Raw genomic sequence first — 20,632 nt, forward strand, 5'->3', positions numbered from 1 at the left:
CTCCCTCCCTCCCGCCGCCCCCACGTGCTGGACGGGAGAGTAAAGTTTGTTGTTTTCTCCCGTCGCCCGTAGCGACGCGATGCCCCAGCCCCGCCTCTCGGGGGGTGGAGGTGGTGGTGGGCGTGGCTCCCGCGGAGGTGGGCGGGGCGGGCGGGAGAGTTTATAAGTGAGCCTGAGGCGGGCGCGCGGCTTGACAGTTCGCAAAGGCCGCGGTCGGCGAAAGGAGCGGCGGCGGCGGGAGGAGCGGTGAAGCCTGAGCGCGTGACGGGGGAAAAGAGAGAGAGAGAGACCGAGGCAGCGCGCCGGCCCCGCCCGTCAGTTAGCCCAGCCAGCCAGCCAGGGACGTGCGGCGGTGGCTGCGGGAGACTCCCGGACTCCCCTCATGGCAGCGGCGCGAGCAGGGAATCCCCGGGAACCGTCTCGCGCCTTCTTCCAGCCGCTGCCCGCGCTACAATCTGCTGGAGCAGCTCCGTGGCGGGGCTGCTCCTCATCGTAGGAGAAGCCACCAGCAAAAGCTCGCCCTTCGGCTTCTTAATTTTTATATATATATATTTTTTAAGTTTCTGGTTTGCTTTTTTTTTTGCAACCCAAAGGACAAAAGTTAACAACATCCCGTTGCAGTATATATAAATACATATATCTATATATCTATAGCACTCTAATAATTCCATACTTCTGACCTCCGACCAAGCACCGGCCCTTGGCACGTTAATGAGGTGGGTGATGTTTCCCCTTTTTCCATTTTTTCTACCCCCCTTCTTCCCTTCGAGGATGCTTGGATCTGAACTTTGAGCATGCCAGAACCGAACTTGGATAATTTTTTTCTTTGATTGCGTTCTGTCTGTGGATGAACCCAGGGCTTCGCCGGTTTATTTCACCCTTCTCCCTTCTGACGTTTCCGCAGGCAGCCGCCCCACGGCGAGTTTGACATGGCTCTCAGCGGCACCCTCCTCCCTTCCATCGCCACCTTCGCAGCGGGCACGGCCGGCAGGGAGAAAGCCTTGAGGCAAGCAGGTGCCAGTAACGTGAGTACACAACCGGGCAGGGCAGTTGCGTGTGAATGCTGGGGGGGTTACTCAGGGATCAAACTAGTCCTGGAGGAGCTCAGCTCCCCCAGAACCTGCGTTTTTGCTTTTAATGGGACATGAGAATGACCTTCGGCACAGGTGTGGAGTGCATTTCTTCCACCAAAGGAACACTGAATCAAAGAATCCCTCAAGCTCCTGTACTGGTGGGAATGGGATTCCACATTAGGGTGGTGCTTCTTGATGGGTTTGAGCCCCACTATCTTCTTTTTTTAAAAAAAAAGCTAAAGCATTTGGTGCTGGGGTGGGATGTTAGAAGATAGAGGAGATTCCTATAATAGGATGGAACGTGGAAGTTGATCAGGTCTCAACAGAGTTTGAATGAGACATCTTTAAAAAAAACCAAAATCTCGGTCTTGTTCGATAAAACCACGGCGAGGGTTTATGAAAAGGGAGCTATTCCACCCTTTACAATTGTGAAAACATACACATGGGGGGGGGAGTGTTGCAATGTAAATGTATATTCTAACAGCAGCTGCGGGGATATGACCCCCACCTTCTTCTTTTTTAAAAAAGCAGCACTTTCATCTGACTCTTTTGCTCTGTTGTTCCCTAGACCCTCAGAATGCGTGTAGGCACAATTTAGGAAAATGTTCTTACCTTCTGCAGGGGCGTAGCTACTCCTTGAAGTTCAGTCTGTAATGTGGGATGGCAGGGGGAGACAGAAACTGGGATAGATAGATCTGCTTTACCAGATCTGTGCTGCAGTAAATAAGCTGAAATATGCAGTGTATCGCAACCCAGAATCATGGGTGTGGATACATATGTTTTAATACATGGGCAGCCTTGGGAAATATGCACACCTACTCATGTGCTTAGGTTAACTTTTTGTTCTCTTGTCTCAAGCTGATGGCTTGTACCTACAGCTGCTGCTATTGTATAATGCATGCTGCTTTAGAAAACGCCTACATGTGTTTAATATCAAATGCAGGCAATCTGATTAACGTTGTGCGTGCAGTTTTTGTTGATTTGTATTAATTTTTGTGCTCCTTTACAACAGCAGAAAGCCACATGATACCTTCTCCTTTTTAAGTCATGTAAACTCATTGTTTCTCAGTAGTGTCTAAAACGTTGCTTTACTAATAAGTAGGTAAATGTAACTTGATTATAAGGGCATATATGTGGCTATACATAAACTTAGGTATAGTCACATAAACACACATAAATTTGCTAACTGGTGCCTTTAATTTTATCACTATGTCTTGTAACTTTTTGCAGGCAAGTTTTTGAACAGACAGTTGGAAAGTTAAAGACTTAAAAAATTGTTCCATCTAAACCTTGCAACTTTAGGCTTTACAGTAAAAGTCCTGACAATCCTTTGAACCCGTAAATTAATATTACAGTGCCTCCCCCCAAAAACCCCACACACACCATGTAGCACAGAATGGAGAGGGAAAATGAAAGTTCTCTGCAACATGTCGTGACTTGACAATTGCCTAGTTTGCCTTAAAAGCACATATATCAGAAGTCAAGAGACTCCCAATTTATTTCCCCCTCCCGCAGTGTGTGTTATTAAGTATTTTCAACACATGATAAAATAGGGGATTGACTGACAATTTCCAGGGTTTCGTTTCACAGTCCTGCAATTCTGCAGCTGATTGCTTCTAGGCCATGCGACTACTGCTTTGAACAGACTGACAGGTTCACTTCAATCAGCAGAGGACTGTCCCTTGTTGTGTTGTGGCAACTCAGTTGTGTCCCAAAGAGTTGTCTGTGAAAGACGTCTCCCCCTGTTTTGGTGGTCGCCATGTTTTGCTCATGCCTAGGTTTTCCTATACCTTTCCTGCTTTGAGAAACTCGAAAGTTCAGTGTGCTTTCACCAACACAGTTTTCTCCCTCTTTACCAACACCATTTTCCCCCCCCTTTTTCTGCCCACAGAAGTGGCGGGAGGAGCTCTCTCACCTCAAGCGGATTCCCTCTGTGTTCACAGGACGGCCTTACGACCTCTCTTCTGAGCTGGAAAGCAGCACCACAAACAGCAGCAGTGGGGCTATGTCAAGACGGGAGACGGAGGAGTTGAACGAGCTTCTGGACTTTGACTTCATCCTCTCCAACTCCCTGATGCCCCAGGAGCAACCCACGGCTGCCGCCGCAGCAGTAGTGAGCACCGCTCCTGGCCCCTCGCCCGCCGTCACGAGCAGCAACTGCCCAACAGTTACCACTTGCGACTTCACCTACCAACTGCAAAGGGGCGATCACACCGGAGGAGGAGGGGGAGCTATGCTGTACAACAGGGAGCAGGCCCCGGCTGCCCCGTTCAACCTGGCTGATATCAACGACGTCTCCCCTTCCGGTGGATTTGTAGCTGAGCTGATGAGGCCAGATCTGGACCCAGTTTATATGCAGCAGCAGCAACAACAACAGCAGCAGCAGCAGCCATCCCCATTGGGCAGCCTGCATGGCAAATTTGTGGTGAAAGCCACCGTGAACCTGGGGGAATACAACAACCACATCAGTGTTAGCAGCAAAAACAACCCAGCTGCTGCAACCTCCCCTTGTTCAGATGGACCCGTGCAGCCTCCTATTTATAACCACGTGCCCAGGATGTGCCCAAAAATCAAGCAGGAGGCTGCCCCTTCTTGCACCATTGGCCAATCCCACGGGAATACTCAGAGGTCGCAGCAACACGATTTCCCCTTGGGGCGCCCACTGCCTAGCAGGACTAACCCTCCCTTGACTCCAGAGGAGCTGATGAACAGCAGAGACTGTCACCCCTCCCCGCAGGGCTTAAGTCACCCAGCTCTGCCGCTTCCTCCAGGCTACCACCCTGGCCCGGGATACCCTCCTTTTCTCCCAGAGCAGCTGCCACCAAGCGCGCTCCAGTATCAAGGTCAGTCTCACTATCTAAATGTTTTTGGAGAGCCTGTAAATATGCCTCGCTTGGTACAAGGGATGATGCTGACTCCGCCCTCTTCACCTCTAGAGCTGATGCCTTCTGGGAGCTGCCTCGCCGAAGAGACCAAGCCGAAGAGGGGGCGGCGGTCATGGCCCCGGAAAAGGACCGCCACACATACATGCGACTATGCGGGTTGCGGCAAAACGTACACAAAGAGCTCACACCTCAAAGCACACCTTCGGACCCATACAGGTAAGCCCTGCTCAACTGTACTGCCAAGGTCCCAGGCATCCCTTATCTCATGCCCTTGTCTCAAAAGCAAATCTCTATAGCCTCTATCAGCTGTGTAAAGGTTTTTGTTTTGTTTTTGCACACCCCACCCCACCCAACATAGTAGGGTTGTTGTATGTGGCTGTAAAGAGGTTTTTCCAGAGAGCTGGCATTTGTATGAAAAAGGCATGTTTGCCTGTGGTGCCATATGCATTTGCCCCGCTGTAACTCTGTGCACCGGTTTTGCAAGTCTTCCAAAAGCTTGTGAAACTTGTTTGGTGATATGATGTTGGGACACACAAAAAAGGAGTCTGCATATTCTATATGCAGCGATGCCTCGTTCATTCCTCTTTTTAACTGCCTTGCTGTGCAATCCCATCCATGTTTGCTCAGAAGTATCCCACTGTGCCTTGTAAGTGAGCTGCTGTGCTAATTGCGCCCTTAAACTCCTGCATCTCCATCAGTCTGAGAGAATCATCATTCTCATGTACCCATGTATACATCTTTTCTCACACTCTAGTTAAATAGGTTTTGGTGGTTCTGGAAATATTAAAACCTGCCAGCCTGTCTAACAGAGGCAAGGGCAGGATGAGGATACACACCCTGAGCAACAACACCCCCCTCAACCATATTCTTTTTTTTTCTTTTTTGGTGGGGTACCTTTGTGGTATCCATTTTAAATAGTTTCATTCCACCAATGTATTAAAATATGCATATCTGTGGCTGCAACCAAGATAAGAATTTAAATAGCGGGAGCCATTAAATATATGGCTTTGCTTACAGATCGGAGGAGTTCGTTAAAATGTCTCTGAATGTTTCAGCCACAGCAAAGGAATTGTTTTGCAGACGTGCAAGATTTTCTTGCCTGACTCTGGCCATGTGGCTAGCTAATTACAAGGTAGCTAGAAGTCCAGAGTGAATTAAGCATGTTTATGCTGATAACTCCACTGAGGTGTTTCTTTTGGGGGAATGGAAATTGCAAATAGCCATAATTCATTTATTTTGTTGGACTTGTTGCTTCTGGTTAAAGAGCTTAGTCTCATTTCGATTTTCTTTAAATCAACAAATGTTAGCTGATTGGCTATGATCTTGGAGACCAATTTCTAATTTGAGACTGTTTTGACTTCAGGGGAAGCAGGGCAGCCCTCCCACAAACTGTTATATTTAATTTCTCCTCAATTCTGTTGTATAAAACGGCTGCCAGTTAGCAACAGACTTGGTTAATTAGCTTCGGAAAACATCCAGTTCTGGATTTTCCAGCCAGCCATATAAAGTGATAAAAATAACCAACAGACTTAGTTCTTGCTGCTGAAGTTTATACGTTCATCTTACTATGAAATAATTTTTTACTCACAATAATTTACCTTGCTGCTTAACACGTTCACTTGGAAATTAAGTCCCCCTGTGGGACTCAATTAAGTCCCCCAATGAGACTTAATTGTGAGTAAATATTCTTTGAATGGCAGTATTTGTTTTTCAATTAAATTTGCCAGAACTTGAACATCTTTTCTAATTAATAATAATTAGACTCTCTTAAGGAAAAAAATGGGTGTTATGAGTAAAAGTATAGCAGATAACCTGTTAGTTCATTGAAGACAGGCTTAGCTCTGAATAAGCAAGTTTAGGAGTGCCTTGTTACGTGTTAATAGTGCTAAAAGCCTAGTTTTTAACATGTATACCTGGAAACAGATTCACTGATGTAAGTGGCGCTTTCACTTGTGTACAAGTATTCTTATTTTTATTAGCATCATCAACAACAATTATTAGTTGTACTACTCATAAAATTGACTCAAACTGACTTACAAACATGATTTAAAATACTAAAGCTAGGGCATAAAGAATAAAGTTAGGGCACTGTCAGCATGGTTAAAATACATTGAACAACACTGTTTCAGTATCTCCAAACTGCTTGAGAACATTGACTTTCAGAGAAACTTCTGATTGATGTCAATTTCCGCATAAGTTCTTGGTTTGATTATATATATAAAAAGGAGGGTGTTTGTTAAGTTTGACAGGGAAGGACTGCAAATAGCTTTCCGTCGTTTTCTTTAGTTCCCTGAAAAGTGTGGTTGTAACAACAGTTTGATTGCTAAGCTTACCTGAATGGGTGCAGGTTTCCTTTGTAGTCTGAATACTTACATGCAACATTAATTTTGGAAGTAGTCAAGGCAGAGATCGAGAAACAAAGTATTGTGATTTAACATACTGCCAAGCAATCATTGAAAAAAATGTCCCTTAGATGTTTATGCTTCTAGATATGTCCTCATTTTATGTAGGCTGATGACAGATGTTAGTGTGCGAGAATTGGTGGTAGAAGTGAGGCATTGTTGTCTGTAGTGAACACCAGCTTTGCAAACTAGTTTAATAATACTAGTCCACAGATAATTTTGCTTGCCTAGTCATTTGTGATCAAAAGAAAAACAACAGCAAAGTTTTGCAAAGTTTTCCAGCTTCGTTACCCAGAGGCAATTCTTATTAGCCACAGGTGGCTAGGTATGTGGGCACATTATTTGCAAGCCTGTTTGTTTTATGCCACCGTTCATGGTCAAACGGGTTCTACAAGTTTTTAGAAAACCTGCAGAACTGTTGAAGAGGAATGATTGAGGGATAGGTGTACGCACACCACAGAAAATGCTTCTTATACCACCTTCAGCATTTTGAGGGAGGAAAACTATTGTCTCGCCAGCTGAATAAATATGCATGAGATTTTTTCCTTTTCTAATTTGTTCAGCTATAGCGGCTAATGTGAAGCTATAATGACAATAGTCTGATCCTAGGGAAAACTGTAACTGTGATTGCTGGAACAAACTTATATTTATTGAATCGTATGATGCACCTATATCTGTGAAGGATACAGAAGTAATTGATATGGTTCTTTATTTCTGAAGGTGAGAAGCCCTATCACTGTGACTGGGAAGGTTGTGGCTGGAAATTTGCCCGCTCTGATGAACTCACGCGTCACTACAGAAAACACACGGGGCACCGCCCATTCCAGTGCCAGAGGTGTGACAGAGCGTTTTCCAGGTCTGACCACCTTGCCTTGCATATGAAAAGACACTTTTAAACAGGACGTGGTGAACTTTTTCCTTTACTGCCATGAGAGATTCAGTATTTGACAGCACAAAAGACTGTCTTCCGCCAGAGGGGAGAACTCCACTTTAAAGCACTACAAAGAACCCCAGCGAGGTCTTTCCAAAAAGAAAGCGTGGAAATGAACGGACAATAAAGAAAAGACGAGACTATTGTGGAACTTTTATAGGGGGACAATGACTGGATCTTGTATCATTCCATTTTTTTTAATTGAAAAATCTGACTTGAATCTTTCTGGACTACAGATTGCCAAGGATTGACTGGAAGTCAAGGATATCAGGGTTAAAACGAAACTGTTGAGGGTGGGGTGAATGGGAGATTACGTAGGGAGATGATGGGTGAAGACAGGTGTAACGTTGTAGAGCGGTGGGGGGCTGTTCAGCTTTGGCAGTTCCTTCATCTCATTCAATCTAAAAAACTCCCCCCCCTACTTTGCCAAGGTTGAAGTCCAAAAAACATGTTTGTGCAAGGTTGCCACAAAAGCTAATGCTGTTCTGCTAATGCGCTTGTGACTTCAGAGACACCTCTCTCTCTCTCTCTCTCTCTCTCTCTCTCTCTCTCTTTGCCCACCATCCAAATTCCTCAAGCAATTTTGCAACAGTTCTAAAACTTTCATATTTTTTTTAAGGAGAAGAGAGAATGTGTGACTGTATAACTTGCACTTACCTTTATTTTATTTTTAAAGCAAGGAATGTGGGGGGAAAGGGACAAAACTGACACCAAACCTCACCATTTAACTTCACAGAGGATGAATGTTGTGCAAAGTAGGGGGGAGAGGAGTTTGGGGGGGGGAGGTTGGCTCACACCATGGCTGAAGAATCCACTGTGAGTTCTCTTTAAATGCTATGTCTGTCTTCGCCCTAAATTCCCTTAAGATTTATTTTCAATGCAATATTGTAAACATGTTGTAGTCTTGCAATTTCTTTTTCCTTAAAAAAAAAAGAAAAAGCCATTACTAAACTATGTCAAATGAGGAAGAAGAAATTCAGGTACAGAGTTATGGTTAAAAGTCTATTTTCATGGTGCTGAATGACTTTTGGTTCTTAAGGTACCAAAAATGCCAAAGTTCTCAACTGCTGCATATTTGACAAGGAAATACGTTTGTCTTCCGATCTACAGTTAATGATGACCTAAGTCAGGTTGATAAACCTGGCTTATTTGTGTTTGTCTCTCTTTTAATCTTCTATGCAGACAGTCTGTAATGCACTGTGGTTTCAATGTGCAATAATTTGTACAATGGTTTATTCCCAAATATGCCTTAAGCAGAACAAATATTTTTTTTCTATATGGTTCTTTACATAATAAATATGTAATATAAATTTAAGGAGACTTCTATTTTGTATATTTGTAAACTATGAAGTGAAAAATGAACATTTTGTCAGAGTTCGTATTTTGCATATTCTTTTTTGCTGAAAATAACTTTTAAATAAACCTATTTTATCTGAGTGCCTTTTCCTTCTTTCTGAATCATGTTGCATTTAAAGAGCTGCATTTAATCAGTGTTTTAAAGAACAGTAGTGCTTACTATCTAGCTCTATGCATGTTTATTCTTATACAACCCCTGTTGAGTTCAATGAAGCTTACTCCTAAAGGAAATTACTCTAGGTCGAAATTCAGTGGATAATTATTATGGATAATACTGGCTTCATTTCCCCCCATATTGTTGTTTCCTTAAAACAACCCTGACCATTAGTTTAACCCTGGAGAGCCAGAGATGCTTAACTGGGTATCTTTAATACTGATAATCCAACCAAATACAGTAATTAAAGGAGAGGCAGAAAATGACCTCAATAGGCCTGTTGGCTGGTCAGTTCAATAGATCAAGTTGGCTAGTAGTTCCAAGGTAACAATATTGCTTAGCACTTTGAGTAAAGTGTTTGATTTGTGTACGCCATTCCTCAGCGATAACCCTGTAAAGCATCTTGCTGATTGGGAGCTGAAGAAAATGCCTTGCTTGAGGCTACCACCTATAATATGTGTTAGGGGAAAGATCTGAAGCAGGGATTTTCCTGCCTCCATTACTTGATCTCTTAGTCCCTATGTTGTACTACATCCTAAGCAAGATCTTGGCAAATTTAAGACTTATTTTCAGGATTCTAAGTGGGATCAGGCCCACACTGTTGCCATTAAAAAGCCTTTTCTAGCCTTTAAGTCTGCTATAGGCTGTTGCCTTTCTACCTTACAAGTATATACAAGTGGCGATTCATTTCCTGCGAATTTCAGATCATATTTCCTAGTTGCTGATAAAGCAAGAATAAGTAGAAACTTAATATCAAGCATACCTCAGGAATGCCGTATTCACTGTTTGGCATTTACATTTTATTTGAATATTATTCACTTGGCCGAATTTCACGGCACCTCCCTCCCCATAAGTAAATTTGGATTTGAAAATACTTCTTGTGTTCCCTTGGTAAGTGCATTAAAGTGAGCTTATTCAGGAAAACTCATTCCTCCCCCCCCCCCTAAGATTCATTTGAGTACTTGCTTCTGTGCCCTGCTCAGAAACTCGGGTTATCTCGTTTTATCCTTGTCTCACTAACTTGTGAAATAGGTTAGTATGAGAGAATGGTAGGCATAAGCTTTGTGGCTAAAGAAGGTGATTTGAAGCAGAGAGATTATTTGCAGAACAGTATGTCAGTTTGTAAGTATCTTAATATGTTTCATCCCAACCTATGTAGCTGACTGTAGACTAAGGTGCATATTGGCTGGTGCCCATGGTGCAATCCTATGCATGTTTCCTTAGAAATGGGGCTTCCATCCTTATAAATGTGTTTGGAATTGGTGCCAGAGGTAGCAGCCCATCTGAAGCATGGTAACAGAAGGGGAAAGGGATTCCTCAACCTGTGTTACACCGCTATTGTCTATCAATAGGGACGCAGGTGGTGCTGTGGTCTAAACCACTGAGCCTCTTGGGCTTGCCGATCAGAAGGTCAGTGGTTCGAATCCCCATGACTAGGTGAGCTCCCGTTGCTGGAGCTCCGACGGGAAGGTAAACGGCGTTTCCATGCGCTCTGGGACTCGTCACGGTCCTCCGTTGTGCCAGAAGCAGTTAAGTCATGCTGGCCACATGATCCGGAAAGCTGTCTGCGGACAAACGCAGCTCCCTAGGCCTGAAAGGGAGATGAGCGCCGCAACCACATAGTCGCCTTTGACTGGACTTAACTGTCCAGGGGTCCTTTACTTTTTGTCTATCAGTCTGAAGGATTTGGGGTTCATACTGCAGTCGAAGGGTCCCAGTGGGCATGATTTGTAAGTCTTTGCACCTTTTCTTCTTCCGATCCAATAAACACGCTCCTGTACCCTGTTGGCTCTTGCAGTTATTGGTTGCTTTGTGGGAAACCACTCAACTATCTACCTTAGCCCAAACTAAGGAGGACTCTCAGAGCTGCTTTCTCTTCCTGATAATTTGGACCCTGCCTTCTCCAGTTCAAAACATTTTATACCTTCAGTTCCTCACCCATTTCTGAACTTCTAGGGTTTCTATCTTCCCAAGAGTGAAAATTTGGACAGAGTTGTTGAGCTCCACCCCACAGTTGTTGTTGAGGATTGTTGCGCTCCCAAAAAGATTTGGGGCATTTTTTTATTTTTAAAAATATTTTTAAAAATAGCTCAACTTGCCATACATCTGGGTTTTCGCAGGCATTTTGCTGATTTACCAACAATCTGCCCGGATGCCATTTTTCTGAGCAATTACCAGATGTGTCCAGAAAAAAACCTGGATGTACGGCAGCCCTATCCATGGCCTTTTATCCTCGCAAAGGTTCTGTGGAATAGGTTGAACACAGAGAAAGAGTTACCCAAACACATTTAAATGAGCAGGGTTTTGAAGTCTGAACCCACTTTCTCCCTTGGTCAAGTTCGTGACAGGAAGCAGAGCTTATGTTAGGTATCTTGCTGTCTCTCTGAAAACATCATGCAGGGAGCTATCAAATCTGCAGACCCACTACATTTACTGAAAGATAAACATGTTAGCATAGAATGCAGCAAGACATTTAAATAATTTCATGAAGCAAAGTAAGATGGAGGTCTCTTCAAATCCAGTTGGGTAGAGAAACTAGTTCAGATGCACTGTTAGGGAACAAGATACTTATCTCTGTGGCTGCTGTGAAGTGCAAGAGGATTCTTGCTCATACATTGAAGTGGATTGTTTTCTTAGTCTTTTTTAAAATAAATAAATAAATCTGAAGACAGATGTTTGTTAATGCAAACGATATGTGCATAATTTTCTGGCTGTTGTATTCTGCCGTAGCTTTGTATTTGACGAAAAGTATTTTTATTGCATTTCCCCCAATCTTAAAACAACGCTTCGCTGTGTTTTTGTTCCTCCCCCTCATGCCAAAAGCTACTTCCCACTTAAAGAGTGTGACTTTGTTAAAAATGAAACGCAAATCCAAGAAGTTCAATATTTTAATTATTTCATTGCGCCTTTAAACTTTGTTTTGTTGGGTTTTTTAGGGGGGGGGGAAGCTGCAGCACATTGTTTTGGGCGAATGCCAGCTAACACTCCTTAATGCGTGTAAGACAACCCTTCGTAGGGAGATCTTGTTTTTTAGGAGGTCTTCAGGCACGGGAGAAGAATATCCACACAAGCAGTTGTAATTTGAAAAGGCAGGTGTAGCTAAAAATAACATACTGTGTTAGCCACCTGTTCTATTATGTGCTATAGCTCCTGGAGCTAAAAAGATCATCAATAGAACTAGGGGAACAAAACAGCTGCAGCAAATGCAGCGTTTCAGAGCATGCTTTGGGAAAAGGGGTTTTTCTGCACGCAAATTTATAAAGCTAATTTAGAGCCCAGTTGCAATAGGGGGCTCCTTTAGTTAAGCAAGATCCTTAACTAAGAGCTGGTTCTTGCATGACTCCAGCTGGAAGTATGAACAGACTTGATTTAAAAGCAACACACGTTGTGTTGGGCAAGATAAACAACCTGCCTGCGGTGTTGGCTCGTCACTTGCAATTCCACTATTTTACAACCACAAGAAGGGGAAGGCAAAGCAGTGCCTGGCCCCCACTAAGTAAGAAAAAGGGGCATGGCCTGTTTTCTCTCTCTTCACAGCTGCAGCCTGTGAGCATTGCAAGTATGGCTCTCATGTAAATGCTGTACTAGATTCCTCAAAGAGTCTATGTAGACAGGTGTCGCAAGCAGTTGGATTGACTAATAAGCCAGAGCGATATATGGGAAATGAGCCATGTGCCACCCTTATAGTACTCCGGTGGCGCAATGGGCCGGTGCATCTGGTTCTTTGCGTGTGAAGACCCCCAACCCCCCAAATGAATCACACAGGAAACAGAATATTTGTTTAGGATTTCTGGCACTAATTTGGCCACAACTTTATTGTTTACAGCATGTGAGTGGTTGCTTAGGCATTGGTTCGGACTACCTGAACCTGCACCAGCAGGAACAGTCCTGACAGCTGGAACCTCCAGAGGTCAGTAAGGGAAAACATACTGGGGGAGCACAGAGGCTGATTTCCGCCTCTTAGTTCACTCCAGATTCTCCCAGGAGCTCTGGCATGGCCCTACCCCTGAGAGGGGATCAGTGTTATGTATTGAAGTTCTCACCCTGGGCCAGCAGGGGGATACTGTAGATAGTTATGCAAATAAGGGATCGAAAGTGACGTTCAGTGATTGGATAGTTTTAGAAAATTGTTACAGTTACGTTGTGCTGGAGCTCTATATAAGCAGGCTGACTGAACCCTTCAGTCCAGTTCTGTTATGGCCTGCGAATAAACAAGAGTTGTTTGAAGAATCGCTGTGTCGTCTGATATGTTCACCCACAACTTAACAATCGGACAGAGCAAATCGAGCCCCTGGATTCCTTTAACGGAATTCCTTAGCAGCATCAACAAAATTGAGGGGCAGGCACAGCCAATCCATAATCCCCTCCACCAAAGAATGAACCAATGCCTAACCGCCAACCTTACAAAGTTGTGGCGATTTGCTACACGGTAGGCAAAAACCAAATGGCACCAGCCAATCAGCCAAGTGGCAAAATTCCTACCGGGCCCCTGCTCCAAAAACAGACGACCCCTAGACAGGCATAGCAAGGTCAAAAACACAACCTAAAATTATAGGGAGGGAGGGCGGGAGATCCGCTGCACGATGTGAAAGAGGAAGTACTTCACCACATGCAGCCCCTTAAATAGCCCCTCAGTTGCCAATCAAACCCCAGTTGCCAATCAAACCCCAACAGAAATTTGCCCCAGTAACAAAGGGGAGACCAATGAGGCAAGGAGACCCGCCCCAGCAACAAGAAGGCAGTTTGGTGATCTCACCGCAACGCGTGGCTCTCCATGATTTGGAGGACACGAGTAACTAGAAGGTTGATGGTTTGAGCCCACCCAGGGGTGGCTGTGAGGAGGATTCCTGTATTGCAGGCGATTGAACTAGACAACCCTTGGGATCCCTCCCAAATCTATGATTTCATCTATCTGTTTTCTTGTTGCATTATTCCGCACCCTAGTAAAGGAAGTTTTGTAAGATTACAACTGGGAGGTAGGCAAACAAATTAGTCTCATTTGCATTACATGAGATTCCGTACTATCATTGTGGCTGCATGCAATTTGTCCCATTGAATCTAATAAGATTCATGGCTTGTCCTTAGGGATGGACAAATCTGTCAGTTTCATATTCTCAGTTAGTTCTCCAGTCTTTAATTTTCTGCAGCAGTTTTTGGGGGGAGAATTAAAGTTCCCACAGAAATCCATCGGTATATTAGTGTGTTTTTCTCCTAATATATGTTGTAGATGATTTTACCCCCATGTGTCTTTTTTGGCAAGCAATTTATCCTAATGTGTGTGTAATAATATATGTGTTTTTAATGTGCATATTTCCCCCCTAATTTATGCATTTGTGTACATAGTGTTTGTTTTGGGAACTCCATCACAGAATTTGTCAAAGTGTGAATTTTGACAGATAGATGTAGTTTGGTTTGTATAATGTTTTGGGAAGCTCAGATTTGGTAGGTTTGCATTAAAATGTAAAACAACCTGGTTTTCTTCCCCATCACTGCTTGTCCTAGGACTTTTACAGACAAAACAGGTCCTTTGTTCTCTCTCATAACATTGAGGGGTGTCAACTACTACTGTATTTGGTTTATTAAAAAAAAAGAATGGAACCAGGGCTGAAAGATGACTTTTAAAAAAGCGATAACTTTGTACTGTGTTTTTATTGTAATTAACTATGTTTTTAATAGTGCTTTTATATTATATATTGTTTTAATTCTATTAATGTTCATCTTTAATTTATTTTCCCCCTATGTTTTTAGCTGTTCCTGTTTCATCTGTAAATAATAATAATAATAATAATAATAATAATAATAATTGTACACAACCCATCTGATTGGGTTGCCCCAGCCACTTTGGGCCGCTTCCAACAAATATAAAAGCATAATGAAGCATCAAACATTGAAAACTTTCTGATATAGGACTGTCTTCAGATGTCATCTAAAAGTTGGGTAGTTCTCCTTGACATCTGGTGGGAGGGCATTCCACAGGATGGGTGCCACCACTGAGAAGGCCCTCTGCCTGGTTTCCCGTAACTTCACTTCTTGTAGTGAGGGAACTGCCAGAAGACCCTCAGAACCGGATTTCCGTGTCTGGGCTGAACAGTAGAGGTGGAGATGCTCTTTCAGGTATACTGGGCTGAGACCATTTAGGGCTTTAAAGGTCAGCACCAACACTTTGAATTGTGCTCGGAAATCTACTGGGAGCCTTGAGTCCCTGTCAGGGAAAAAGACAGCAGGGAATAGATATAATGATGATGATGATGATGATGATGATATAAAATCAACCTGCATAGGCTGCAAAATTTTCAGATACCACCTGCTCTTCTTTGTTCTTCACCCTGACTAGAGAAAGCACCTTCTCGATGGTACATATCTGAACAGTGACAGCTTGCAGGAAGGGGCTCTCACTGACAGCCTTGCAGTTGTGAAAGTCCATTCATTGATGGCACAAATGAGGACATTGTGACCCTCTAGATGTTGCCGTGACTCACACCTTTTCTGATCATTGGCCATTCCAGCAGGGCTGGCAAGAGATGGGAGTCCACTACAGTGGTGCCTCACAAGACGAAATGAATCCGTTCTGTGATTCTCTTCGTCTAGCGGTTTTTTCGTCTTGCGAAGCAAGCCCATTGAAGGATTAGCGGATTAGCACTATTAGTGGCTTTTAGCGGCTTTTAGCGGCTTATCTGCTAATCAGATCAGCTGATAAGCGGCTTAGCGGCTTAGAAAAAGGGGGGGAAAGGGGGAAAAAACCAGCAGGAACTTGCAAGACATTGTCGTCTTGCGAAGCAAGCCCATAGGAAATTCATTTTGTGAAGCACCTCCAAAACGGAAAACTCTTTCGTCTAGCGAGTTTTCCGTCTTGCGCGGCATTCGTCTTGTGGGGCACCACTGTATTTTCATTTATTAAATTTGGACACCACCCTTCATCCGTAGATCTCAGGGCAGTTCACAACATAACAATGCGAGATAAAAAAACAAAAAAATGCGTAGTAAAAACAAGAACAAGAAACCCCCCAAACCAATAATTTCCCATCCCACAAACACATTTAAAAGGGTATTTGACACAGTATTAATCAGCCAAAGGGCTGTTTCTTTTCCACCTCTGCCTTAAAGGTCCAACAAAATTATTTCTTGAAGTCTTCGAAACACAATCTCTGTGAATGGACTAGAATTATCAGCAAGCTGGGTTAAGCATGAACTAATTTTTACTTAGCTGGGTTTTGTTTCAACTGGATGTCTTCTGTTTTCAGCTGTTATTCCTTGATCAGGGGAGAGTTGGACCTGAAATTAAAGCTAAATAAAAGGAAGAGCTGTTCCTCAGTAAAATCAAATCTTAGCCACCAACCCTCTACCCTGGGTGTAAGCCCTAATGGAACTCAATAGGACTTACTTTTGAGTAGATGGATATAGGATCGTGTTAGTTAATACATGTATTAATTATCTGGCAGGGGACGCGGGTGGCGCTGTGGGTAAAAGCCTCAGCGCCTAGGACTTGCCGATCGAAAGGTCGGCGGTTCGAATCCCCGTGGCGGGGTGCGCTCCCGCTGCTCGGTCCCAGCGCCTGCCAACCTAGCAGTTCGAAAGCACCCCCGGGTGCAAGTAGATAAATAGGTACCGCTTACCAGCGGGAAGGTAAACGGCGTTCCGTGTGCTGCGCTGGCTCGCCAGATGCAGCTTTGTCACGCTGGCCACGTGACCCGGAAGTGTCTCCGGACAGCGCTGGCCCCCGGCCAATAGATGTGAGATGGGCGCACAAACCCCAGAGTCTGTCAAGACTGGCCCGTTCGGGCAGGGGTACCTTTACCTTTACCTTTACCTAATTATCTGGCACATTAAAGTCAACTGATCTCAAGAGAAATTCATATTGTTTTATGTCTATGAGGCATTAGAGTAAGGTTACCAGATGTCCCCGTTTTCCGGGGACAGTCCCCGGATTTACAAATCAGTCCCCTGACAAAATCCATTAAAGTTGAAAAGTGTCCCCGGATTCAATGGGAAAAAATCTGGTAACCTTAGATTAGAGCATGTTATCTTAGCAAACACTGAATCTGATGCAAAACAGAATGGGAAATGCCTCTTCTATAACAACTCATATCTTGTGCTTTTTATATATAGTTTATGCGTTTTTTTGTTTTTTAAAAAAAGAAAGTCACCAGGTTAATAAAATTAATAGAGATTAAGATACCAGATTATATTGATGGATATGTTTTTAATGGATTAACCGGCAAGGAATTGCAGTAATAAACTAAATAAATATCTGTTGGCGCCTCTTTTTAGTTTTAGTTTGCAATCCTGATTCATCTGCCCCATGCCTTAAATAACATCAAGGTTATAAAATGCTAACCTTATATACCAACCAGTCACTGGGAAGCCCAAAACACAGAGCACGTTTTTGCAAGGACAGATGAGCTGTTCCCTGCAGGATGACACATGCCTCTTTGGAAAGCGCCAACTTTTTAAATTCAAGGGGAAATAAAGAAACCCAAGGCAATGAATAGCATTGTTCTTCATTAACCTTTCCTCTGTGTCTGCTACAAAGTCTGGAGAGGAACCCCGTGTGCATTAAAACAATTTAATTATTTGTAACTCAGCATAAATGCCTTTGGCACTCCCCCGCTAGGCAAAAACGCTCAGTCTTTTAATAAGATCGGCTTCTTTTCTAGTGGATCCATTACTCTTGTGAAGAGAGATTCCTGCTGCTATTGACGTGAACCGAAAAGACTCAATTAAGCCGGTGTGAATCACTCACTTTATCTAATTCTACTTCAATGAGTAAAGAACAAAGAAAAGCATCAGTACAAGACTCTGCTATGTAGGGAAACACTAGAGCTTGGGTGGATTAATTAGATAATAGGTCTAACTGACGGAAGAGTTTGTTTGTTTGCTTTAAACCCACAAAAGCTAGCTGTTGAAGAAGGGAGTCATTCAAGGGCGCCAAACCACCGTCCCACTCCCATTTCTCCAGCTCCACACAACTAGCACTTGTATTTGTTGCTAACACGACGGTTCCAAACACCAAGTAACTGCTACCACAATCAAATGAGCCTATTTACAAGGGATAACGGCCAAAATACGGCAAGCACCGTTGGAACTCCCTGCCTATTGATATTAGGAAGGCACCGTCACTGCATGCTCGCCAGAAACATTTGTTTCTGCAGGCCTGTGTGATTTGGTTCCTCCTGGATCAGTTTTCGATGTTTCCATTGGGTTTTATTGCTTTAAGATATTTTTTAACATTTCAGGTATATATATATGAAAACCCACATAAGTGTTTGACTCCTTGGGCTCCTATCGAAGGAAGAGCAGGATATAAATCTAATGAATAAATGAAGTTCAGTAAAAAGGAACAGATCTCTTTGCTTTAAAAAAAGTGGGAGAAAGACGATGATGATCCTAGGCTGGTATCATTGCTGTAGTTGTAATTAGGTATAGATATATAAAAACCTAAAACAAAGCCTACTTAAATTGGCCACGTTCAGGAATCAGACTTTAAACTTGGCTGAGAATCACTCCCTTCCAAAAGAAACTCTCTATCCCATGCCCCCTCTTTGTCGTCCTCATTCCCAAAATCTGATGTGATCCCTCATTGAGTCATCTGCAGGCTTCCACTGCCACCATCAGGTCCTTACCACTTTCTTCACTCTCTGCAGCTGCATCCAACTACTACTACTATAATAATAATAATAATTTAATAATTTATTATTTATACCCCACCCATCTGGCTGGGTTTCCCCAGCCACTCTGGGCGGCTTCCAAAAGAATATTAAAATACTATGATACATCAAACATTAAAAGCTTCCCTAAACAGGGCTGCCTTCAGATGTCTTCTAAAACTCTGGTAGTTGTTGTTCTCTTTGACATCTGGTGGGAGGGCGTTCCACAGGGAGGGCGCCACTACCGAGAAGGCCCTCTGCCTGGTTCCCTGTAACTTGGCTTCTCGCAGTGAGGGAACCGCCAGAAGGCCCTCGGTGCTGGACCTCAGTGTCCGGGTAGAACGATGGAGGTGGAGACGCTCCTTCAGGTATACTGGACCGAGGCCATTAGGGCTTTAAAGGTCAGCACCAACACTTTGAATTGTGCTCGGAAACGTACTGGGAGCCAATGTAGGTCTTTCAAGACCGGTGTTATGTTGTCTCGGCGGCCGTTCCCAGTCACCAGTCTGGCTGCCGCATTCTGGATTAGTTGTAGTTTTCGGGTCACCTTCAAAGGTAGCCCCATGTAGAGAGCATTGCAGTAGTCCAAGCGGGAGATAACCAGAGCATGTACCACTCTGGCGAGGCAGTCCGCGGGCAGATAGGGTCTCAGCCTGGGTACCAGATGGAGCTGGTACACAGCTGCCCTGGACACGGATTTAACCTGTGCCTCCATGGACAGCTGTGAGTCCAAAATGACTCCCAGGCTGCACACCTGGTCCTTCAGGGGCACGGTTACCCCATTCAGGACCAGGGAATCCTCCACACCTGCCCGCCTCCTGTCCCCCAGAAACAGTACTTCTGTCTTGTCGGGATTCAATCTCAATCTGTTTGCCGCCATCCATCCTCCAACCGCCTCCAGACACTCACACAGGACCTTCACCGCCTTCACTGGTTCTGATTTGAAAGAAAGGTATAGCTGGGTATCATCTGCATACTGATGAACACCCAGCCCAAACCCCCTGATGATCTCTCCCAGTGGCTGCATGTAGATGTTAAAAAGCATGGGGGAGAGGACAGAACCCTGAGGCACCCCACAAGTGAGAGCCCAGGGGTCTGAACACTCATCCCCCACCACCACTTTCTGAACACAGCCCAGGAGGATGGAGCGGAACCACTGTATAACAGTGCCCCCAGCTCCCAGCCCCTCAAGACGGTCCAGAAGGATGTTATGGTCGATGGTATCAAACGCCGCTGAGAGATCCAGCAGAACCAGGAAACCGCTCTCACCTTTGTCCCTAGCCCGCCGGAGATCATCAACCAGTGCGACCAAGGCAGTTTCAGTCCCGTGATGAGGCCTGAATCCCGATTGGAAGGGATCCAAATGGTCCGCTTCTTCCAGGCGTGCCTGGAGTTGTTCAGCAACCACTCGCTCAATCACCTTGCCCAAGAATGGAAGATTTGAGACTGGGCGATAGTTGGCCATCGTGGCCGCATCTAAAGATGGTTTTTTAAGAAGCGGTTTAATAACCGCCTCTTTCAGCGGGTCTGGGAAGGCTCCCTCACGGAGGGAAGCATTCACCACCCCACGAAGCCCATCGCCCAGTCCTTCCCGGCTTGCTTTTATTAGCTAGGATGGGCAAGGATCAAGGAGACAAGTGGTTGGTTTCACTCGTCCAAGCAGCCTGTCCACATCCTCGGAGGTAACAGATTGGAATTGATCCCACTCAACTTGACTAGACAGAACTCTAGCACTCTCCCGCCCCGGCCCTGCTCCCACGGTACTACTACTACTACTAATAATAATAATAATAATTTTATTATTTATACCCCGCCCATCTAGCTGGGACCAAAAACAGAATAAAACATCAGACATTAAAAACTTCCCTAAACAGGGCTGCCTTCAGATGTCTTCTAAAGGTCAGATAGTTGTTTATTTTCTTGACATCTGATGGGAGGGCATTCCACTACTGAGAAGGCCCTCTGCCTGGTTCCCTCGCAGTGAGGGAACCACCAGAAGGCCCTCGGAGCTGGACCTCAGTGTCAGGGCAGAACGATGGGGGGGATGGAGACGCTCCTTCAGGTATACAGAGCTGAGGCCATTTCGGGCTTTAAAGGTCAGCACCAACAAGCCAAGTTGCAGGGCACCAGGCAGAGGGCCTTCTCGATAGTGGCACCCACCCTGTGGAATGCCCTCCTACCAGATGT

The 20,632-nt window shown here is 44.4% G+C and overlaps 1 protein-coding gene across 4 annotated transcripts; it reads left to right on the forward strand.

The window, feature by feature from the left end:
* The first annotated feature begins 189 nt into the window (after positions 1–189).
* On the forward strand, positions 190–8,727 carry KLF4 (KLF transcription factor 4). 4 transcript variants are annotated; one of them, XM_082204981.1, is made up of 5 exons: positions 193–716; positions 905–1,025; positions 2,965–3,916; positions 4,010–4,174; positions 7,081–8,727. In XM_082204981.1, exons 1-5 carry the CDS (start codon positions 712–714, stop codon positions 7,254–7,256), a joined length of 1,419 nt encoding a protein of 472 aa, XP_082061107.1. In that variant the 5' UTR covers positions 193–711; the 3' UTR covers positions 7,257–8,727. The 4 variants fall into 4 exon arrangements, with proteins under 4 accessions (XP_082061106.1, XP_082061105.1, XP_082061108.1 ...); XM_082204980.1 differs by having other exon boundaries at positions 190–716; positions 2,968–4,174; XM_082204979.1 differs by having other exon boundaries at positions 191–716; positions 2,965–4,174.
* Positions 8,728–20,632: the final 11,905 nt, after the last annotated feature.

This window comes from Podarcis vaucheri (assembly GCF_965113315.1).
Source record: "Podarcis vaucheri genome assembly, chromosome: 17".
Lineage (NCBI taxonomy): Eukaryota > Metazoa > Chordata > Lepidosauria > Squamata > Lacertidae > Podarcis > Podarcis vaucheri.